Source organism: Neltuma alba, unplaced genomic scaffold, assembly GCF_004799145.2.
Source record: "Neltuma alba isolate B1F8T4 unplaced genomic scaffold, ASM479914v2 tig00002374_pilon, whole genome shotgun sequence".
Lineage (NCBI taxonomy): Eukaryota > Viridiplantae > Streptophyta > Magnoliopsida > Fabales > Fabaceae > Neltuma > Neltuma alba.
Window position 1 is genome coordinate 811,435 of NW_021632837.1, and position 23,910 is coordinate 835,344.

Here is a 23,910-nt window from a genome sequence, read left to right on the forward strand (position 1 = left end):
CCATAAATTATATCTTATTTATCAAACAAGGAATCATTTTTAAAATTTATAGTCAAAGTGTTAATACGTGTGTGTTTTCAAGTTGTCAGGCGTCATTTTTCCCTGTTACAAAATTTCCTTAGACGTGCAGCATGCCAATCCCAATTTCGATGTGGAGAAGTGGAGATGTCAATGGACACAATATCACTCCCAGAAATTTTTGGACAACACAAAAACTTTCACCCGCTTTTTCCCAATAGACGACTATAATGGCCCTTTTTCTTTTTTCTTTTTTTTTAAAATTCTCTTCAGTTTAAGAGGCAGTTTTAACTAATAAAATTTATAATTGATAATAACCTGTGGATCTACGTTTGCGCCCCTTCATTCTCTAGGTGATTTGTGGAGCATGCCATTTAAACATGACAATCACAAACGCGAGTTGTTGTACGCGGAGGCATTTGATGTATACGAAGATTAAAAATGCTTGTACAAATCAAGTCCCGAGCTATCACATATTGAAAGCGATGTTCTTTAGGATTCATAGTCTGGCTTTTAGAAAACGTTCCCCAGTGATGCAACATTGGTGAAGCTGTCCACTGTAAGGCCCGTTGCTAGTCGCGGTGGCTCCATCAGAGCATTCAAACTTGCAACACCTGGGAAGACTGATGAGCTGGAAATTAGATTCATCAATAGGGAAGTGAACAGAGTTGCAGATTTCCTAGCTAAAGAAGGCTTATCCAGCTCCTCGCTCTTAGATTCGTGTCCTCCTAGTTTGCGTTCGTTAGTTGCTACTGAGTGTATGGGATTCAGTCCCCTGGTTGGCTAACTTTTAGTGTTTCGGGCTCTGCCCTCCTTTGTAACCAAAAAAAAACCTTGCAACACCTCGGCAGTTTACAACAAGTCAATCAAAATTTGACTATCATAAAACTCATGAAAATAGTTCTCACGTCGTCATTTTTTTCCCTTTCACTTGGCGTGAACATACAGATCGAACCCACAACATTAATTATGCCATTTCATGTTGAATGCTTTCTGATCTAATATTCTCCAACTACATATTTTTCTCTCCTATCATGCCCCAGATAGAATAATAATAATGAGGAACGTGAACTTATATATTTTTTACAAAAGAAATTCCCATCTCCCAAGGATCTGCTACACAAAGCGAACTCGCATTGCTCAGTGATCCACAATTCACACTACATCTACCAAAAACTAAGAAACTTCCGTGATAATCTTGGGAGACCATAAATTCATTTCAATAGCGTGAAAATGATGCTCTAGTGTTCAATGCCGTAACTATACAAATAGGAAACTGAATTTGCGGTACAACCACCAATTACAACCACCGCCTCAAAGCCACTCCCCATTCTAAGTCAAATGTTTAAAATGGTCCAATCTTTCATTCTGTTTCATTAAGCTCCAAAACTTTGATGGAACAAGTGAGAATAAATAATCCACCATCAAAGCTGGAGTGCCAAATTGGGCTGCAGATGAGAACCAGTATCCACACTGGAACTAGATGCATTTGTTGCTCCAATCTTCCTATTTAAATCATCAGCAATTGACAAAGAATTGTGTTTCACAGGAATTATCAATGGTTTGACAGCGAGCCCTTTTTGAAAATCAGAGCCAGATTCCTCCGCCAACATATTACTGGAATCTGATTGACCAAAGTCGTTTGAGATTTGGGTCTTTGCGGGTGAACTCATCTCTGAAGGCATCAAGCAGGCAGCAAAGTTGCCAGTTATACCCTTGTCAATCATTCGAGAACCATCACCCGAACTTGGCAGCCCGGTTAAGTCAGAAAGGTTTACCATCCTCATTTGAGGTGAAAAATTAGGACCTAGCCGGTCATTTGAACCTATTACATCGTCAGAGCGAACAACAGAATCCTGCTTAATCCATGAAGGAACCACATATTCAATGCCAGAATCAACACTGTTAACTGAATTAAGCTCATTTTGAAAATTCAATCCTCTAATTGATTTCACGTCTCCACTTTGTAAGCATGATTTATATCCACCAGAAAACGAGCCAGATGGAGGAAGAAATCTACTTGAACGATTGTCTGGCACAAAAGCGTCTAAAGATCTATCCTGGTCATAAATTGCAAACTGTTGGCTCTGTGACACCTCATCTTCTCCTACCCATCCAGGACCAAATTCTTGTCCTCCTGGTAAAACACTGCTGATTTTCCTTGCAGCAATCTTCCAAACAACTGGACCAAGATCAGCAGCAAAATGGGCCAGGCTTCTCGTATAGCTATGCTTCACAGTTAAACCCACCTGATTTAAATTACAAAGACAAGAAAAAGAAGGGCTAAACTTTATCACCGAGACAAAAGCCGTCTAAATAAAATGGTAAATAATCTTTAACCATTTCAACAAGTAAAGATGGTTGTTATGAATTGAAAAGTAAAAGCAATTGGAGGGTACACAAGGTATTTAAAGTATCATCCTTCTATGGTAAAACAGAATTATGAACAAAGGCGTAACCTAGCACTACTATCTGCATCTGTGAAAACTTAGCAATGGTTTACAGATTTCCAGCATCTGGTTGGGGCAAATGATTTTTTTTTTTTTTAAAAATGAAAAATAAAATAAGTTTGTACCGCGATTAGTTTTTTGAATTCTTCTTCAATTGTAGCCAGTACTGGAGGTTCATCCTCAGTAGCCACTAGATGCTTGTACGTTTCACGCCTGGTCTCGTCAACCATGAATTGCTTCTTTCCATATCTTAAAACAGCTTTTAAAACAGAAGCTGCAAGGAAAATAATGAAAAAGAAGCAAGATTTACAATAAATGAGCCATGTACAGCTCTTATTTTCTGTATCCAAACTGAAAGGGAGGGGGCAAAAGTTAAAGGAATAGACCCTGACCTGGAAATTCATTCTCCCATTCAGACAACCAATTAGTATATCCCGTACTGTTTAAGGTGTTATGTGAAGTCCTGGCTAATGAATCTGCAGGCTGGAACTTACCTGTTCCTTTTCTCAAATTATAACTGTTAGGGCCGCCACTGCCATTATCTCCTCCCGAAGCAAGTGTTACATCTGAGGAAGAATCAGGAGCGACGCACTCAGAGGGAGACATTCCCAACGACTTTCTTGAATTCTTGCCTGGCGGCCTACCTCTTCTCACAATTTTGGGCTGTGGTTCACTATCATCACTATCCTGCCTCAGATTAGCAAAGTCCTTCCTGGCCAACTCTTGCATTGCTCGGGCCTGAGAAAAGATTCAGTCTTCAAGTCACAACAAACAAATGGCAAATATACGGATAGGGAAGAAAATACTACACTACAGCTTCAGACTTCCCCAAACCTGCCGGTGATAAATAGTATCTGGTGCATTATATTGCATTGCATTTGAACATATCAAGAATACATCTTTCTGCAAGAATGAAGAAGCAGCGTGTTCAAATTCCTCTAAGACTAGATAGAATCTACACCACATACTAAAATGTAAAGGCAAAAAGTGACAATTAACTTATGGAAGACAGCATTTGCTTATAAATGACAAACTACCTGTGTGATGGAAAAGCAATAGCTAGTCATGAAGAATAGTAAATGTATATTTTCTGCCCCTATATCCTTAAACGATTGTTCTTTTGTTTTAATGATGATGTTCTCATCAGAGGAAATAATGCATCTGATATAAGATCAAGCAAAAACGGAAAGTAGAAAAATGCACGCCACAGTTAGAGCATATTCAATGAATTAATTAGGCTTCATAAGAGTGACCAGCAATTCTTTAATCATGCCCGTTGAGTCAGCACAAACGTCATAAAGACATAAACAGAAATAGAGGGGAAAAAATATCATTCATCATTCAGGGAACCAGAAAGTAATCACTGGGAGGAAAAGAAAACAAAATCGTTCCACCATACCACCAACCTCAAATTGATCTAAATTGTTATAAACTCCGCCATCCAATTTCTTCCTCACCGTTGCAAAATCCATCGGGTGTTCAATGATATCATGATAATCAGGAAGCTGTAGCAATAAAGATGCTTCATTATAAGCGTAAGTAATGGAAACTAAAGCACTCAAATATTATTCCAAAAGATGCACCTCTTCTGGATCCACAGGTTCTGAGAACACTCCGTGGGTATCTTTTCTGCAATACAGTAGGATATAGTCGAATTAATCAATCGCGACAGAGAGAAGAAGCCAAGACAATAAACACCAAGACACGCACTTTTGAAGCCTATCAAGTATAAACACCAAGAGCTTTTTGTCTGGCAAAGGTGTAGTGGGGCCGGACTCCCCCTGCGAACCTGTCAACACATATTATTAAAATCACCATTAATATTCCCCACCAAGCCTTTGCAGCAGCAATTGGGAAATGATTGATAGGCTCATACCATGCTTACTGTCCGTCGCTTTCGGAACCTTTTCACTCTGCAAAATTAGTCCATTATCAAATACCAGAAAATATCTTTAAAATGGCAATGGATGTACGCGATTTTCTTTAAAACTTATTATAAGTTTCTCGGGATGAGAATCGAAATTCAATGGGAAAAGCAACAGTAAAAAGCTCCAAGCAGCAGCTGGAGTACATGTGGGCAGAAGAAAAAGGAGAATTTAAAAAAGAAAAATACTGAGTATACCAATAGATAAGACAAACTGAAGCTTTTTGGGCATATCTGTGCATTCCATGGGTCGACGACTGCTCAATTTAGTACGACCAATAAGGAATACATAAATAATGAAGATTTAAATTAGGGGAAAAGAAGAGAGAGAGAGAGAGAGAGAGCCCCACCCAAATTTTCCCAAAACAAAAGCACCTTAAATAATACCGAAACTTGACCAGTCAAACACATCCACTCCCTCCCAAATCGACGAGGAGACCGTAAAAATTTTATAAGAGCACGAAATTCCGAACGAAACAAATCTCATATTGTAAAAGTCATTCCAGGAAAATCCCGTGAAACGAAATCGACGGTGTTAAAGGGGATTAATTTAAGAGGTGAATGCAAGACGATCACCGTTTCATCTGATCCTTGATATGTGACATTGATCCTGCGTCTCTTGCGAGGATCCTCGGGATCGTGACCGTCCTCATTCCAGTTAGTGCCGTACGGCTCCGGACTAACCGGTGATAATGCCGAATAATGATGATGAGAATTCAAACCAACCAAGAGCTTATGCTTTTTCTCTTTGCGCTCGTCGTCGTCGTCATCGTCAGCAATCCCCTCTTCAGTCGCATGCCTTAAACCAAGAACGGAGTTTCGGCGGGTGGGACGACGGTTTAGGTCAGAATGTGAATTGATTAATTTCGGGTTCTGTAGTTGCAATTGCTGTTGTTGATGTTGCTGTTGTTTTTTAAGAGTGCGCTTTTGAAGATCTAATAGAGATGGGCGTCCCTTCTTCTTCCTCTTCGTCATCGTTTCAGATACCTCGCCCATTTTCCTCCTCTTTTCTCGCACTCCAAACACCCCCTCCTTTTTCCCCTTTTTCATCTCGAATTGAAATTGAAATTAAAATAAAATGTGGACATCGCAGTTTGCGCGTGAAAATCACGTGACCATCCGGGAATGAATTTCATTTTCCTATATTTATAAAGTATAAAAGGAAGACAAATTAACTAATATTAAATACTTTCTTAAAAGTGTACAAACTAACTAGATAGGAGCATAAATTTTTAATGTGGGACGCCCATTTAATTGCTTAAATACATTGTCATCTTGCAAAAACTACGTACAAATCTCACTTAAAATTAAAAACTACATAACACAATTCCCCCATATAAGATTATATTTCTATCCACTTATTTATTAATTAACAGTCAAATCATATCCTAAATCAAAATGTCCCTCTTTAATATAAATTTTGAACATAAATCATTTAGGTTACCAAAAAACTACTTTTATATATAATCCCCTAATCCTATTTATCAATCACTTATAACATATTTCACACAAATTAAAAAAAACCTTAAATTTTATTAATTTTTATTTAAAAATCAATAACTTTTCAACTTTATTCTTATTTTTAATATATATTATATATCATGTAAACAAAATCAACATAATAATAAGTGAAAGATAAAATTATAAATTCATACAAATTTTTTTTTTCAGTTTTTATAAATAAGATCAAAAAATATATTCTCTCCCTGCCTTATAAATGAGGCCAGAAAAGTATACTTTTAAATTTTTAATTGTACAAATTTATTTGTTTAGTATTTTTTTTAATTTATATATATGTGTGTGTTGGCTAAATAAGCATGCATGTAAGGAAAATATTTTAATGAACTAGGAATTTTGTATAATGGAGGATAAGTTTTAATTTAGATTTTAGTAATTTTAAGATAATTTATGTTTATTAATTATAATATTTTATAAAAAATTCACTTCTATATTATCAAACTTGATTACTTTTTTTTTCCCAAATGGAAAAGAGGTAAACCATTAGATTATGAGGCCAAATAAATAATTTTAAATTTTTAGCCATAGCTTCAGCAAATAAAATCAAGTATTTTAGAAGTTATAACAAAACACTTTTAGCAGTGTTAAAAAATTGAATTAAAGTCTGTGTTTTAAAAATAAAGGGGAGTTCTCTACAATTTTAATAAAATAGAAGGGAAGTCATTGTATTTTAGTAATGTTTTTATTTTATCAGATATCGAGTACAATATTTGTTATAATTTTTTTGGTGTCATATTTAATGTGTCTACGATTAGTAGATAAATAACTTTCAAGGATCTTTCTTCACGCATTCGATTGATAGAGCATATTAATTATTAATTAATATAATAGAAGTTATGATGCAATGGGCATATATATAATAGGATAGTTTCACACTAATTTTAACTCATTTATTAATTAATGCACCACAAATGCATTTCTATTTATATAGCATAAAAATAAATTAAATATTAACGAAAAATTGGTTCTTGCACCGCTAGATCCCTTTGGATCTCGAGTTCGAGTTCTAAAAGAGACATTTTTGTAAGGAAGGAAATTGAATTAATAGCAGATAATATAAACTCTAAATATAAATTATAAAACATTAATTTTCATGCACGTTATACAATAATATAAAAAATAAATGATCTGAAAAATACTTAAAATTAAAACAATTTTTTGGCCAAAAATTAAAACACGATTAATGGCAAGATAACTGATAAACTCTCTAGTCTCTATTCATATTTTCATGCACGCGGGCACGTATATATGTCGATTTACAAAACCTTTTCCCTACTTGACCAAAAAAAAAAAAATCATCTTGCTCATGTGTCAGAAAATTACCTCTCAACTGCTTATTATTAATCCTCTATAACCATTAAAAAAAAATTAATCCACTATAACACTAATCAACGAGTCTCGTAGTTCATATTAAATTAGGTCCTTTAGTGAAATGTTTTAAAAGAACTCTCTATGGTTCAAGACATTATCAAGGTTAAGACAAAAAATGAAAAGAAAATGGAAAAATGACACATTGGTGCATTTTAGAAAAATGATGACAATTAAGAACTTCAAGAACTAAAAAGATTAATTGAAGATTAAGGCTCTTTATTCATTTTTCAACGTCATGGATACAAATTCCTGACAAAGGAATATAATGATTTTCAGAAACTTGAGAGTTCGATTAAAAAAAAAAACCCCACAAGTCTTCATTGTAAAAGATGAAAAGTTAGTTCGAAGCAAAACTATACACTCCAATTTCATTTAATAAACTATAGGTGCAAAGTGTTTAATTATCAAATATTTATATGGAGCTAACAATTTTCGTGTCAAATATTCCTTTGATGGGTTTCTATCTCTTAAAATTAATATGTATAGGTTTTTTTGGGGTAAAATAACATGTACAGTTTTATATTAACTAATGATCTTTCTTTTGTTTTTTTTTTTAATACGTATCTTCTTATTAAAACAAATCTGTTTGAAATACTATTAGACACTAAATATAAATACATTACAAAATATGAGTACCTCTTTAAAAAAGAATACAAGCATTAATTCACTACGTTATAAGAAACTAGCCTTTTATATTAAAATCAACCCCTGTTAGTTAACTAATGATTTTTCAATTCTTATAAATTTCTACATATAGGACCAAATACTTTTAAAAAACGTTTTTTTACAAATCAAAACAAATTCTTTTATATATTTACTTCACATATTATAAAAACAATTTTAAAACTATAATTTTAGTTTTACCCAAATACCCTCTAAATAGAGGCATTCTATCCCATATTTTTTTGAGACCTTGATCTTGGTTAGCATTTTCAAACTTTAGGATGCATTGTGATCTTTTTTTTACGAATGTAGTGTTTGAAAACCCTAAAAAGCATTTTTAAAAAATATTTTATGTAAACCAAGATAAAATACTCTCACATACCAATCTGGAACCCCATGAAATCTCTTTTAAAAAGTCTATACAAATACCGTTGTCATCTTATTTTACATGTTTTTAAAGTGTTAAGGCAGCACTGGACTGCGGACTCCAACACCCCTCCAAGTGCAGGAGAGTTTCTTCGGCCCAATGTCCACAATTGGTTTAGAGCCCAAGTGCCAAAGGGGATGGTCGGCAAGCCTTTCATTATCCATCACACTATTTCTCATCCGTGTCTGCCTTTTTATGCTTGCCCAAAGAATTTCACAACTCTGGCGTACAATGATTGTAGGGGAATTAGCTCTGGAATATTATAATTTGGGCATTTAGCCCTCCTTCAGTACCCCAAAAAAAAAAAAAACCATGAATCGCCAAGTAAATTTGCCCATTCGTATTGGTTTGGTGATGCGGGATTTGAGCAAGTGATGAACAAAACAGAAATGCAAGCTGCGGATTTTTCAAGGACAAATATATAAATGAAGTGGCTGGTTGAAGTATCGAAGTCTTCTATACCAAAATCAACCTTCTGCATTGTTGCTATTGCACTCTTGGCGGTGAGGCGTCGGACATAGGCTTTATGCTTCTAAGGTGCCACAGACGATTGAAACAATCAAACATCTATTAATGCTTCTAGTATTGAGCAGTACTAGTCATTTTATTGCGTCGTGTTATATTTCATGCTACATTACCCTGTATACCTGTAGTCAGATATCATAAAATAAAACCAACTTAAAAAACAAGCAAGCAGACTAGCCTATTTTCCATTCAGAGCTCACCATGTTTTTAGGTGTTCTGATAACCGCTCGTGCAAATCATGATCAAGGCCTACTTAATGACAGCTTCAGCGGTCAGTTCCTACTACTGTAAAATTGTAATTACCATTACCAGTTAACCCCTAACGCTCAGTCCCCACATTTCTTTCGACAGGGACTAGCAGAACTTGCTGTACGGAAGGCCAAACGTGACGGGGTTGTATGATCTGCTATTTGATGCCAATAAGGAGAAATAACAGTTTTATATCTTGTATTTGAGGGGGGGGGGGGGAACAGTTCTATATCTTTGAACCTAACCAGCAGCCATAATACAAGTGCCTTTGACAGCCAAAGTAAGATTGCAAGTTGATGATCCCATTAAATAATTTACCGGAAGCAGTCCCCTTAAAGAGGACGACATTACTTCTAACTTCCTCAAAAAGCTGAGGGTAAAATCTAACTCAGTACAGAATGATCAAGTCCCAGACTGGTGCCTTCCAAATTCTGAAATCTACATCTCAGTCCAAAAAATTCTGAAATCTACATAATGAAAGGCAACCAAGTGGCGTAAAATCAATTGCAAGCAAAAACTATTCAATTTTTTCTTTTTAATTTTTAAAAGGCATCTTTACCTCATTTGTCCACATAATTCCTATCTGATTATTCACAGCTCAATTTTCATTTTTTGCTCCTACCTTGGCCTTCTGCATTGGGAGTAATCCTCATCTTGGCAATCTCTGCGGCATGTTACAAATATAAATGTCAATTTTGACACGACAGAGTGCCTATGACTTGAATGCCAGTAAATTTATTTGAAATCTGACCTTTGATTTTCCAGTCTTCAAGACTCTTGACTCCTCAAATTTGTCAAAAGAATTCAAGATAGCAATTTCATCCACACCAGAGCCTCTATTTGGCAGCAAATCCTACAGCATTGCTGAATGCGTTATCATATATATTCCCCAAAAAGCTTCTTGGTGATGTTTCTCCTTTTAGTCAACACTTAGAAGCCTATGTGAAAAATAACTCGAAATGAAGTAGAGAGAAAAAGGTTAGTTGTCCCTTCATTCTAAAAGACAGGATTTTTAGTTCTTATGGGGTGACTATGGAGTGGGATCACAAATTACATTCTAAGTTCAATGCCTTTTCCTTAAGCATTTCAAGGTGCACACCAATTAGGCAAATAATATTTTGTCCCGTGCGTAGTTTAGTTCTCTGTTGCGTCTTCTTTTCTATTCATGCCCAATGCAACTGTCTAGGAACCTTCCTACCCAATACAAACCGCCTAGCAATAGCTATTTAGTGCCATGGAAACAGTAAAAGGCCATATTAACCGGGCTTACCGCTTTCTTTGAAGCCTCACTCCTTGATTCCTCAAGATTCTTAACTTCCAAAAAATCAAAGTAAAACAACATCTGACGAAGAAATGCAAGGAGGAAAAAAAAGATGATGAGTAATGGAAAAGCTGGAAGGGCTGGATCAATTTCGTCAGAAAAAGAAGAAATGAGTAAAAATGAATATGATTTAGGCACATCTGCAACAAGGACGCTTATTTATGCACAAACACACCTTGTCAAGTAAATGATTATTTGATGCATCAGTTGCCATGATCTGTACCCCAAGCAAATTGTTGGGTTTACTGCAGAAGGGGCAAAACATAGACCTGAAAACACACCCATCTTCTGGGCACCAAATTCCCTGCTCTGGAACACTTCCATTAACTCTATTGCAGATGCGTTGATCAACATATGAAATGCAAGTTATAATAACTGGTACACTTCTTAAATCATCATCATTATAACCTTTCAATCTCTGTTTCAAAAGAGATCTTAAGTGAACTTTTGATGATAAGGTCAAAGAACATGTAATATATAGATTATTCTCAGGCCGACCCAACGGGCTTCTGCAAAGTGAGCAAAATATCTGTAACATTTTCTCCATAAGAGGATCAGCTAATGACAACGAACAGGTCAGATTCCTTGTCTGCGATTGAAGTGAATTTGACTTAACTTTTTTTTGAAAATCAGATTCGTTTCTATTTGTCAACTCGCTGACATTCACCAAGCTTACATTGTGCCTTGAAGGGATGCTGGCACAGGGGGTGGTGTAATTTTTTTCCTCAATAAGGCTTATAAACGGTATGTCCATGGACTTTCTCCTTTTCTGGGTGTGAGAATTAACACTCCTATTTAAAGATGATTCTATTTCCACAGTATGACAGCTGTTTGCAGTTACATTTTTTTCAGGAGTAACTGATATTAAACACTGAGCTGTTGAAGAAGCTTTACTCCCAATACTTGAAGAAATTGGAAGGATTGACTGATCATTTAATTCAGAAGATGCCTCAATTAAGGTGGAGCTAGAGTGTTCATCCTTACAACCATAACCAGGGCAAGCAGGGATGATGCTGCCATCCATGCAAGGGGTTTCCTTCACAAGGGAGACTTCTTCATGTATAACTGCCGCAGATAATACCCCTGTGAAGCTGCAAGGGGGGAAAAGAATCTCTCAACTAGTAATGATATTGTCACTATTTGGCCATCTAGAATGGTTATTATTTTATTGAGATTCAAATTGATTTCTGATGGCACAAGAAATTCCAATTTCCACACTCTAAGAATTCATGCAGAAAAAATTAAATTTGAAGTACAAATGCAGCCTTTAAAAAAAAAAAAACAGTTTTTATATTGCAAGACATCAAAAACCCTTAAATTCCCCCTTCACCCCAAAAAGTGGGAAAAGAAAAGAAATTACCCCTTAAACGGCATGCTCTCTCAAGTATCAGACTTTAAAATTAAAGAACAAAGTTCATACTTGTGGCCTAGTTCATTATTTGGTCACCGGAAAGAAGCTACTAATGCTTAAAATATTGATCCCTGTTCTTGATATCAGTGCCAGTGGATGCACCTTCCCCAGACAAAATAGCCGAATGGGAGCAAGAGCAGAGAGCAGCAGTCTCCACAAACATAATAGAATTAGCAGAGTGTTTATGAAGGTTAGTTTTACTCATCTAGATTTAGCTCAACATCTTTTAGGATGATATCAGAAATATCAGCTTAAAATATAATAAGCCAAAGACTTAGTCAATCACAGTATGATGGTATTAAAAAGAAGATTAATACCTCACACTTGTGATGTGCCCAAAGTCAAAAACACGTATAAGAGTGCTCAAATCTGACACTTTATCATTTGGTAGCTTGAATTCCATCGTTAAGTAGTAAATATAATGATGACATTACAAGCATACAATTACCATGATACTGACTGTTTGCAGTCCTTTGGGTCAAAACAGTCTTTACAGTTGTATGCGTCACTATTCTTTTGCTCAGATGGCTGACTCTCGTCCTTGATCATTTCTATTGTTCTCTCACCACCATTATCAGACTTTAAAAGTTTCTTATTTTTCTTTCTTATAAATCCCATATTATGATCCTTGGCTTCGTCACATTCCTGGTTTAAGCTCAAATTTTGAGTGACATTTGTGCCAAACTGCTCCTGCAGTAAGCAAGTCAATCACATTAACAAAACACCTTTTTGTTTGTGAGGGTGGGGGTGAGGGGTCAGAAATACACCAAATACCTTGGCATTCTCAAAGAATGATTTCAATCCCTTCAAAGACAAGTCAAAATTGTCATATATCCTCAATGTTTTTCTTAACCACTTTGAAATGAATGCTCTATTTCTTTCATCCTGAAAACGTTCATCTAATTCCACAAGAACAATTGCATTACTGAATGAATCAAAGCAAGCTGAATGTTGTAATGCTAAGGTTACAGATCTCTAATAAACTACAATTCAAGAATAACCAGCAGCAAAGACATTGAGGAAAAAAAAGAAAACTAAAAGAAAGGGCAGAATTTTTTTTTTTTTTTTAAAGTCTAAACTAAAAATGCAGATTGCCAGCACTAATTGCTTTTTCAATGAAACATGTCAATTAACTGAGCCATTTGGAATTCTCACTATATTACAATGGTTCCATCACGTAACTGCTTGCATCAAGTTATAAGTAGTAAACTATGTTGTCCACGAATTTTTCCTCAAATAAAACATGTTGTCCATAAAAATCGAAACAATACTTAAAAGAATCCATTCCTGATCAAGCTAACAGAAAAGAAGTAAAGTTTTCAATCATTTTCCTGGGTTGCCTTATGCCTTATTAAGGCAATGAAAGAGAAGGAGAAATATAAGAGACGCCGGATAAGAAAGAAAGCCTAAGCAATGAAAATAATTACCCAATAATATGACAGCTCCATAATCAAGCCTATGCCGTATACAACGACCTACAGAAAGTAAGAGACAACATGCTGATAAATGAGAACTTTCATATCTACAAGTTAAAGTGCATAAAAGGCAAAAAAAAAAAAAAAAGGTAATATGGAAAGGAAAAAAAACAGAGCTAAGGAATAAACTTGGGTCATAATATGGGAACAACTCAATGACCATGATGCACCTGCTGCTTGATTCAAAGCTCGAAATGCTTGATGGCAATACCACTCGTTTCCACTCAAAAGATTTTTGGAAGATTTGTATGTATCGTTGTATTTCTTCTTTAGTGCCACTTGAATATCATTTCTTGTGAGAAGTCAAAACAAAGCAATCAATGAGAAAACAGATATAAACACATAATAGAATTTCATTGGCAAAAATTAAATGTTATTAATTAAAAACGTCTTACATGTTGGGAAATGGAATGCCAACTATAATCTGAGATTGTCAAGAACATTCAATATTTAGTAAACATTAATGTAGATCAATATTGGCATTTGCAATGTATGTAATTCATTGACATGACTAAGGTTCATAAGAGCTACAATTTGTTTGGGGGAAAAAAGAAAGAAAGAAAAACGATAGAAGAGCTACAATTTAATCCCGTATCTCAGCCACTACTTTTTTTGGTGATCATTTCAGCAGTAATAATAAATCCTTCTTCTAATCATCTGAGAATGATCATCTCTAATTCTCACAAAATAAACACCAACAGCCAGAAGGGAGATCTAGATTGACCAAGACAGAGAATTATGACATTTTAGAGTAGAAATAAGGATACAACCACTCGAGCATTATCATCAGAAAAATCAATGCCCTCAGAAACCTGCAGGAGGCAAAATGATGACCGAACATAGTTACATAATAAGATCAATTTCATCATGTGTACATATGTTTCAATTGTATAATGAACTCAATCTGTTTTCGTTTGTCTTGGACCAAGATACAGCCAATCTGAAATTCTAGTAGTTTAAGTAAATCTATGCCAAAATCATTTTGCATTGAACTTTCTTTGGTGAACATGTTGTATCGACCTTTTATTGTGAATATAATAGCATTAGTATCAAACATGCTCATGCATCATTGAAAGGTAAAAATTTAAAAGTTGTGAAACCATAATTGTATGACAAATGACCTTAATCAACAACCATGTATGAGCCTAAACAAAAGCTGTCAAATTATCTTGCAAAATGGGTGAGAAGGAATTTGATATCTTCTCTGCAACTTGTGTGGAAAGTCCTAAAATATATTTGTCATGCTTTATGTCAATTAACCAACACAGATAATATTATAGATATGTTCATTTACAATACACCTTGGCTCCCATGGCATACAATAAGATAGTAGTAATCTGATTATAGACCAAAATGCAGGCACTTTTTCCTCCAGGTATATTGACTTTTTAAAACCATTTGAATTGATTTCAGTACTACTTAAGCATAATGAAAGATCAATTTTCATTATTTGGATTTTAAATAAGAAATCAGGAATATTAAGCATGAGATAGGTACAATGGCAATAAACCTTTCCTCGACAAACACCAAGTAAAGCAGCTCCTCCTTTCTTAGAATTTTTCGGAGAATTGACTGCATGTAAGTGACTAAAGCCACCATTCTTAACCCTTCTTTTCCTCCCCAGTGTAGCCGTAGTGTGAAGATGAATTGAGTCATAATACCCTTTTAAAGCAAGTTCAAAATCATCCTGGCTTCCTCCTCGAGGTTCTGCATACCCACACAAGATATAAAACCAAAATGAAACAAGAGCATCGTCAAAAGACAAAATCAATTTCAAATACCAAAGTAAGTTCACTCAATGTTGGCTTTGCACAAAAGGATGAGAATAAGGAATCTGTCAATATTAAGATAAACCCATTGCTTATTCACTAAATTCCAACGAGTATTAAGAAAGGCAGAAGAATAACTGACCAACAAAAAGTGACTTTTCTGCATTTAGACGAGACCATTGACCTGTTTCGGACCATCGATTGCACAATTTCTCCATTAATTTATAACTTGGAAAGAAAACAAGACAACCACCTGGAACAGTTTTGAAGATTTCCTCTAAAGATCTCCCAACTGCATCCTATAGAGACACGTACAATAATAGTCTGTTCACATAGGCAAAGAAAAACTGCTGGGACAGAAAAAGTTGTAACAAGTACCTGAAATGCATATCCATCTGCCGTTTTATAACTTGCATTCAGAGGATAATTACCTGGACCGGTACAAATTATAGCAGGCCAGACCTGTATTGAAGAGGTCAAACATTGCTTGAAGCAGCACTTACAAGAGTAAAAGGTCAAAGACAACTGACAAAGTGCAAAGATAGAACCTGAGAGTCAACATTAATTACATGCGGAGCTTCCAGACTACTTTCAAACTGAACTCCTAGCTCAGATGAAAAGGAGTTCATTGGTGACAATGTCCTAAAGTACCAAACCAATGCGCGTGAGAATACTTAGTGGAATAATTACTTAATTAGAGGGGTTAATGAAAAAAGACATGCAAGGCGAAACTGATCCCGCTGCCCTACAACATCTGGTCCATATTCTGGGTCTTGTACAAATTGATACATGCTTACACAAATAAATGTGTGGTCCAGCAGTAGTGCTTTCTTTTGGGACATCACAACAGAAAACAGGCTGCTTATGAGATTTGACTGTTCCAATAAATTTATTTAGCCACAAGCATTCATGGGCAGAACTGAGGAATACATAAAGAACTATAGCCTGAATTTTGCATAAACTTGGCCCAGGGAACATACCCAGAAGTCAAAATGACTGATAAAGAAAGATTGGCAATGTCACTGAACACAACTGCTGGATTCAAGCACCATAAACTCAAAGTGTGGGTCCAAGTTCCCAAAGATCTTCCTGACATGGTAATATAACACTGATTACAGGGCTGTCCTAGCAGCACCAAACATAATGCAATTAATCAATTTATCCGTTCATTTTATTGCCAAATCAGGAGCAAGAGTTACTATCTAGGGCTCTGCTTGTTTCAACTACTTACCAGCTTCTTTCTTCACACTTCGCTGCAGTGCAAGCTGGTAATCCAGCATGTGAGAACCATTTCTTGAGAAGAAATAAGCTAGTGAAGAGAATAGGCCTGAAACAAGATTGCCATAGAACATCATCAATGATATAATGTTCTACAAATAAAACAATGCCATACACAACCATAATTCCACACCTTCCAGGGTTATCACTGACATGCCACTTAAGCGTGGTAAATCTGACTCCAAATCTGAAGCAACTTTGATTGCCTTAAACAAAAGACTAGCTCGATAAGTGACAGACAAGCAAAGAAATTAGCCCAAATACAAATGAGATACCTTGGTAGCACATTCTAGCAAGATAGGGAAGCACTGAAGTGAAATATTTGCTTCTTGCAGTTCTGTTAAAGCATTTGACCCAGTCCAACTATACATACAAACAACCTAAATTGTTAAAACTCATACACAATTTGTAGACTAGAAGTCGCTAGAGATGTAAAGACACTAGTTTTCGAAGTATTAATTCAGGTAAGATAGAAAAAGGAAAGAAAAATCAAATAGAAGGTATGAACTCCAATCAATTCATCATTTTTCACCCAGTAAACAACAGGAGAAAGTATACATCTAAATGGTCCAGTCAGTTAAAATAAAAGATCAAATAGGGAAACAAAAACAAAAGTTTGAGCCATAAATGTTTCAGCATCCATGAAATGGCATCTACTAAAAGTATATACCACAATGAAGTGATTAAAAACTTTTGAAATACCCCCACAGACCTCAAAACAATAATAAAAATACTTAATTGCTAATTTTCTGAACATATTAAAAATCTCAGATTAGATAGGGCCAAAGAAAGACATACATTACTCATGAAGAATAGAAATGATATAACATTCAACATGTTCAAAGTTAGCAATAATATCTTCCTGTTAGAAAGATTCATATTAATCATACTGTGACATGCAAAAGTGAAGTATCTTATGCTGTACACATTAGCATATCGATATGATTGAATACGACTATTGAATACAACTATTTATTCTTATTATCTTGCTGATCATATCATATTTACTGAACATAATATAATGTATTTGGATTTGGGATACAGTCTATGGTGCATGAATAAAAACAATGGATAGAGATGTGAAAAAGGAAGAAAACCCTGACTTACCAAGATACATAGTGCTGAAAATCACGCTTTTCTAGTTTATTTTTCCTACGTTCTATCCAGCTTGTAAGACCCTGCAAAATTGTACCTCTCATAAAAAGTGTACAACTAATGGGGGCATGTTTAGAAGTCAAACGTTTCTGGTTCAAATTCAGCATCATAATTCATTACCAGCACCATTTCATACAAAGGTTGGTATATCAGAGCATTGAAAGGGCAAAGTTGTTGAAGCTCCATTTGCAGCTCTTTCAAGATAATAACAACCATTTAGAATCATATTAACCAAGAATCAAAACAAAAGCTGCAAGGTTTAGAACATACTATCCAAAACATCCTCTTCAATGTCAACACTACCAGCATCGCGAGTGATATCCTCTATATTACTGCAAACAATTGAGGCTAGTGAAGAAAAATTCCCACATAAAACAAGAAAAGGCAACAAAGAATGTTCTGAATATTTTTGCCTGTACTTTAATAGAAATAAACCATTAATATGTAGAGTGAAGACAAGAAGTCTGCTACTCATTCATAAAAGTTAAGGGACGTTTGAGAGAAAGGAAAAAAAGGAAAGGAAAGATGCAAGGAAAAACAAAAATACAGAATCGGAAATAAGTAGTTGACCAATTTGAATAAGGAAATGAGCCATTAGGCATTAACAGGGAAAATATCACATAGTAATGTGTGATCATCAACCAGATCTGAAGAAATTAATGTGTGATTTCATCATCCAGAACCAGAGAGAAAGAAGCTGGGGTCATTAATGCCCTGTCACGAACACCAGCTACAAAGAGAGGAGAGTGATTTCCAACAGCTAGTTACAAAACAAGAGAAACGGCCCATTTTTAAAACAACTAAACAAGTCATTCATTCAGGTTAAAGGAATGCAGTCTCCCTATCTGGATGGACTAGCATGAACCTGATGCTATGTAAAAGATATCCTGAACAGCTACATACATTTAAAACAAGGAAAAGAAATTCAATTTTATGAGATTCCTAAATTGCTCCATTTTCTAGGAAGCAGTTATTAATGATAATAAAATTACTCATGGACCTCCACTTAAAAAGTAAAACTTCTGAATTGAAATACCCTTTGACATAGGATCAAAACCTGTATGACAAAGCCATCAAGATTTTGACCCCAACATTCTTCAACTAAAGATTAAGTTTTAGTGCAAGATATGTTGGGCCTGTGCTTTGTCAATCAGTAATTTATACTTAGGAAGCATTTGTGAAAGAGGGCATTTTAGAAAATATAACAAAATTATTCATGGACCTTTTACCTTCAGTCAACAAGTTTAAGCTTTAGAGATGTGAATATTTTGTGTGCCATAGAAAGTATATTTTATTCATAGGCAGCGGAAGATTAAAAAGATACAAGCACTCAATCATTATGAGGCATATGCCATAATGTCAAGATCCTAGGTATAGAGAATACAAGATAGAGAATAAAATAAAATCTGTAACAGAGAAGGGAATAACGCTGATTACCAGCAGAAAGAAAAACTAAGACAAACCAAAGATAAAAAGATAAACAACTCACTGGGCTTCATCCAGAATCACAATGGCTCCTTTTATATCTACATCCATTGCTCCCCGAATGACTGGATTGATAATATAACTATAAGGACAAAATACCAATTGCGCATCATCTGACATAGAGCGAGCTGCATAATAGGAGCAACCTGAAAGTATAAAATGTCTTTGAGACATGTATTAAGATAACACAGGTGATATAGTAGACAAAACGATGAAATCTTCCCCAAAAAGACAAATATTAAAAAGAATACAATAAGAAGAAGCCTAACCTTTCACTGCTTGTCCAACTTTCACGAGATCTTCTATATCATGTACCTCATGACATCCTCCTCTTTGTAGGGATGGGTGACTTTTGACTTTATGTGCATTTCTGTTTAATTACAAGTTTCTGATTTCGGCTACTTTCATTATAGATTGAGATATGGTATATTAATACTAGGAAGGATGTGTAGGTAAGCACATACTCACTTGAATTCTGGGCATCCTATTGCCTGATCTTTCAAAAGCAGTTTACTGGCATCGTTTAATAAAACATATCAGTATGAAAATCAGTAAGTCAACAGCAATTCATAAAGTAAAAAATTCTTGGGGAAAAACAACCATTCTTCATCAATGTTGTCTTTGGCTAATATATGTTTATTGGTACAGTAATGTTTCCGCGATGCCTGTCAAAGAAAGCAAAAACAAATTATCAAAGTGATAAGAATTAAGAAATGGTAAGAATTAAGAAGAGGTGTAAAAGAGAGAACGGGAGAAAGGAATGAGGACACTATAATCAACTTACAAGATACCCTTCTTCCCACCCCTTTATATATCCATAAGATTCAACTAAATAACTAGCTAGCAAAAGAAAATCCCTAACAGTCATTTATTTCATAACAATACAGCCCTTCAAAATGGATAAAGAAATAAGGAAATCTATTACTGACTTTCAAGGCACCCCTTTACACCTCTATTTAGCCCTTTACACCTCTATTTGGCCCTTTACCCCTTTACATAGCCATCAGATGCCAATTACTAACAGTGTAATCCCTAAACGCCAACCCTTACAAAACACAGTGAAACCCAAATGACTATACTAATACCTTACTTAAAAAAGATCACATAGTTGCATAATCCAAAGATGACTAGTTGGGGTACTGACCTTGTAGGGTGATTATTTCAAAAAAAATTTCTTGCAATGGAACCCTCAATATATAGTTCATGATCACGTTTCATTCAAATTGGGAATTGAATGGAAGCTTATTATATCAATTTAAAATTGATATAAAACATATTATCAAACACAAGAAAATATAACCTTATAAAATAAGAGTTAGGCAGAAGTGTATGCGTGGAGAGTAATTGCGTGCAAAAAAATGCTGCTGGGGCAAACCATAAAAATGTACATTGGTTTCTTAAAATTAAGTAAATAAAAGTAAATTACTCATAAGAACCATAAATTATCAGAAAACCTTACCCTTGAGGGCAGTTTAGATTAAAAAGGAAAAAGAAACAAAGATACAAAGCAGTGGATTTCACCTACCAGCACAGCCATAGGCACCCTATAAGATGTTTTCCGCAATTCACGAATTACTTGAGAAATTTGTGAGTGTGTCCTCCTTATATAGACAAGAGACATCGAAAGATTTAGTCAAGTGATGATGACGATGATGGTTGACGGGAGAATAAGTAAGATATCAATTAAATATATGCCAATTCTACTCAAAAGTCAAAACTTCTTACAAAGTTAAAACTCAGGTGTCATCTAGTGCCAGTGAACTTTCGAAAAGCATGAAGATTGGCTAGCAATTGCCACCAACATGTAGCAATAATTGTCTCTTTTGGCATCTTCCAATTTATATTAATATGCTTTGCCATTGGCTAACTTTAGTTCAGGAATAACCGGTACCTAATGTTGGTTGCTTTCTGGTATTCTCATGTCTTTCAAGTGATTTGTCATCCTCTTAATTGTCCTAAATAACTGTGACTTCCGCTGTGAACAAGCATGGCACAGTTATAAATGTGCGTGTGTGTATGAACACTTTCTAAGGTATTTTATATGACACAGTAGTGTCCTAAAATTTTACGGGCATGTAATGCACAAGTATCTTAAAATTTTGTAAGCTACATGTGCATGTACCATTGCTTCGTAGGAGTGAACCGTTTGCTAATGTTTTAGAATTACTGATAGCATAAATGAATGAAGCAAAGTCTAAAATAACCATCTATTCATAATTTTCTTAAACATTTACAAATAATTACTTATGCAAATTATTCAATTGGTAATACAATAGTTAAACTTACGAAGCATAATATATAGTGGGAGCAGCCTTTTTCTTCTGCATCTTGTTAGCCTCAGTCTCTGGTAGCTCCATATTTTCTGATGCTGAAATCAAGTAAGCATTGCTTGAGGACAATAGTATACCAAAGAAATAAAACATCGGATTGACAGATATAGGAATAAAGTGTGTAAATCACAAGCATGTGGCACCCTGAACGTTAATATAATAATTTGATCTTCATAGGCATAGCAGACGAGCCCTAATACGTTAATTTGGGGCAGGTCAATGCTCTGATTGTGAAACCCCCATGACTATATCAGTACAAAAACGTGGAAGAAATATCTTGCTTCAATGAACATCATTTGGAAATTCATCGTGAAAAAAAAAAATCCAGAGAATTTTTTATACTATATCTTTTTACCACGATATCAAACAATTTTCCTTATTTCTTGCAAAGTTGAACGGCTGAGATATATTGATAGATATCAGTAAAAATGCCGAGATACGCTATACAATTGATCTCCCTCTGTCTTCTTAAGACCTATAGAAACTTAAATGATGATGACGGTGATGATTATGCATCAGTTCTTAGTACAGTCAGCAGGAAGCCCCTTACTCGGAGAAACCTCATCGGGAACAAATCCACCACCGTAAACAAGAGGGTCTGTCGTTGCTTCTGGAGCGGGCTTCAGGTGAGAGAGATTTGTGTGATGTTTATTTGACTTGTAGTTCTGCTGCCAAGCGAGAGACGAACAGAGAAGCGAAAGAGACTTCCCAGTACCAGTTGGAGACTCAAGCAATGCGTGACAATGTCCTTCTCTCTGAGCCCGGTTAAGGGTAGAGATGACTCTACCCATGAATGCAAACTGGGAACCGTATGGCTGGTAAGGAAATTCCACTTGAAGGCCTCCGATGTGATACACATTTTTAGGGTTCTTGGCACTCATCGGTTTTGCAGAGACCATCTCTAGGCTTTAGCTGAGGAGTTCGGCAGAGTACATGAGTATCAGAATCAGATATGATATTCCTGGGAAGCTAACTCGTGAATCGTGACAAAGTGCCCTGTTACCCCGGGGCATTTTTTTTGGAGGGAATCTGAGCTTGGTGAATTTGCAGAAGGCGGTAAGATTTTTTTTTTTTCAAAAAAAGGAAGGCGGCAAGATTTCCGTATAAACTTAAGTACTTAACGCACTATTTTGGATCGTGCTGAAATCAGCCTTGTAAACATGGTTTACACGAGTGAAGACTTTCCTGAGATACTTATCTATTATTTTTTAAATTATAATTAAAAAATTATTTATAAATCAATGTGGTGTATTCAACTTATAAATTTTAAGTTTGTTAATGTATAGTTTTAGTTTTAGTCTTTGAACAACTTCATAAAAAAATTTAATTTTGATAAAATTTAACGAAAAATATTTTCAATTATTTAGTCTTAAAATGATTGAGATCATTCTATATAATATATTAAAACAAAAACTCCCCAAACTTTCTAAGCTACTTTAATATTCTGCCCAAGAATTCAAAAAGTCCCCATACGTTATCATAATGAAAAATAACATAAAGTCATGCTATCCTCATAGTCGGTATTAGGCATTAGCATATATAATATAAATTATTGGGTATTAATATCAAAATTAATATTAATAGTATCCCAATAAGTTTCATTCATATATTATTAGTGTTTATGAGACAGAACAGGACTACCCTTGTCCCGTTCTGATAATTGGGACGAAACAGCTTTTTCCTCCCATCTTATCTTAGTAGCGTCTTGTCCCAATCAGGACATAAATAGAAAGTGACATGGACATCTCATCTTTTTTTTATCATAAAAACTATATGAAGAGAATAAATAAAAATGAGGAAACAATAGTAAAGAAAAAAATACAAAAGATAAACAAATTTAAAGTGTTCACTACAAATAATATCATGTAACTCATACAAAACAACTTATAAACAAATAAAAATAATGTATGATAAATATCATTACCAAAATACTATTATAATGATGAATACAATAAATTTATGACAATTTAAAACAAAAATAATATATTCCGTTCCAAAATAATTTTGTTCCGTTCTACTTTCGTCTTATCTGAAAAACTTTAACTGAGGTGAAAATGAGACACTAAGACGAAACACAATTAAACAATCTATCGTATACTTTGAAAATCACCAATACATTTAAAAAATAATGAATTTTTTTTATTGGTTGCTTATGGAGGTTATTCCGTTTTCCCCAATGGTTTCTGCTAATGTGATTTTTTTTTTTCAAATAATGATATTTGACAATATGATTTTATGAATATGTACAGTATGTTTAGGGTATCGATATTTCAATTAAAAATTATTATTACGCATTTAATTTCAATTATTTTCCTTTTTTGTAATGACTGACTACCTCAATGACCTTGAAGATATACTTAACCCAATGTAACCCAATTTGTTGAATGTTGAATAAATTAGTTATTAAAATTGATGATTGATGATTGATGTCACCTCATCACTGTAGATCACAGGAACTCCAACAATCTCTGTTAACAGCTGTGATTTCTCTGAGCAAGTTTGGCTTATGAAGCGTACTAAATAACTCACAGAAAACAATGA

At 34.8% G+C, this 23,910-nt stretch overlaps 2 protein-coding genes across 5 annotated transcripts; both read right to left on the bottom strand.

The window, feature by feature from the left end:
- Nucleotides 1–1,132: 1,132 nt before the first annotated feature.
- LOC114723100 (uncharacterized) lies at nucleotides 1,133–5,424 on the bottom strand. 2 transcript variants are annotated; one of them, XM_028909262.1, is made up of 9 exons: nucleotides 4,969–5,424; nucleotides 4,345–4,381; nucleotides 4,179–4,257; nucleotides 4,052–4,097; nucleotides 3,926–3,973; nucleotides 3,303–3,371; nucleotides 2,861–3,206; nucleotides 2,594–2,742; nucleotides 1,133–2,267 (listed from the first exon to the last, which is right to left on the bottom strand). In XM_028909262.1, the coding sequence occupies exons 1-9, from the start codon at nucleotides 5,386–5,388 to the stop codon at nucleotides 1,443–1,445; spliced, it is 2,019 nt and encodes a 672-aa protein (XP_028765095.1). In that variant the 5' UTR covers nucleotides 5,389–5,424; the 3' UTR covers nucleotides 1,133–1,442. The 2 variants fall into 2 exon arrangements, with proteins under 2 accessions (XP_028765095.1, XP_028765087.1); XM_028909254.1 differs by having other exon boundaries at nucleotides 3,875–3,973.
- Nucleotides 5,425–8,937: 3,513 nt separating this feature from the next.
- Nucleotides 8,938–22,369, bottom strand: LOC114723228 (Fanconi anemia group J protein homolog). Of its 3 annotated transcripts, none has more exons than XM_028909398.1 (29): nucleotides 21,920–22,369; nucleotides 21,326–21,407; nucleotides 20,565–20,640; nucleotides 19,640–19,704; nucleotides 19,508–19,552; nucleotides 19,309–19,409; nucleotides 19,044–19,185; nucleotides 17,825–17,886; nucleotides 17,675–17,748; nucleotides 17,507–17,577; nucleotides 16,675–16,762; nucleotides 16,533–16,605; nucleotides 16,353–16,448; nucleotides 16,102–16,210; nucleotides 15,670–15,763; nucleotides 15,500–15,583; nucleotides 15,264–15,420; nucleotides 14,863–15,059; nucleotides 14,120–14,164; nucleotides 13,748–13,776; nucleotides 13,523–13,644; nucleotides 13,305–13,352; nucleotides 12,652–12,776; nucleotides 12,326–12,567; nucleotides 10,642–11,557; nucleotides 10,416–10,487; nucleotides 9,897–9,998; nucleotides 9,705–9,809; nucleotides 8,938–9,583 (listed from the first exon to the last, which is right to left on the bottom strand). In XM_028909398.1, the coding sequence occupies exons 1-28, from the start codon at nucleotides 22,266–22,268 to the stop codon at nucleotides 9,795–9,797; spliced, it is 3,681 nt and encodes a 1,226-aa protein (XP_028765231.1). In that variant the 5' UTR covers nucleotides 22,269–22,369; the 3' UTR covers nucleotides 8,938–9,583; nucleotides 9,705–9,794. The 3 variants fall into 3 exon arrangements, with proteins under 3 accessions (XP_028765231.1, XP_028765238.1, XP_028765245.1); XM_028909405.1 differs by having other exon boundaries at nucleotides 8,938–9,612; XM_028909412.1 differs by lacking the exons at nucleotides 21,326–21,407; nucleotides 21,920–22,369 and adding an exon at nucleotides 20,931–20,994.
- Nucleotides 22,370–23,910: the final 1,541 nt, after the last annotated feature.

Bases quoted from the DNA above. Each gene is read 5' to 3' on its own strand.
- LOC114723100 (XM_028909254.1), bottom strand. From the start codon at position 5,388: ATGGGCGAGGTATCTGAAACGATGACGAAGAGGAAGAAGAAGGGACGC. The intron at 4,382-4,968 runs GTGATCGTCTTG...CTAATTTTGCAG, and splicing joins ATCAAGGATCAGATGAAACG to AGTGAAAAGGTTCCGAAAGC. The intron at 2,268-2,593 runs GTACAAACTTAT...AATTTAAATCAG, and splicing joins AATTCAAAAAACTAATCGCG to GTGGGTTTAACTGTGAAGCA.
- LOC114723228 (XM_028909398.1), bottom strand. From the start codon at position 22,268: ATGGTCTCTGCAAAACCGATGAGTGCCAAGAACCCTAAAAATGTGTAT. The intron at 12,777-13,304 runs GTAATTATTTTC...TTGTGGAATTAG, and splicing joins TGGAGCTGTCATATTATTGG to ATGAACGTTTTCAGGATGAA. The intron at 9,999-10,415 runs GTAAGCCCGGTT...GCAATGCTGTAG, and splicing joins GTGAGGCTTCAAAGAAAGCG to GATTTGCTGCCAAATAGAGG.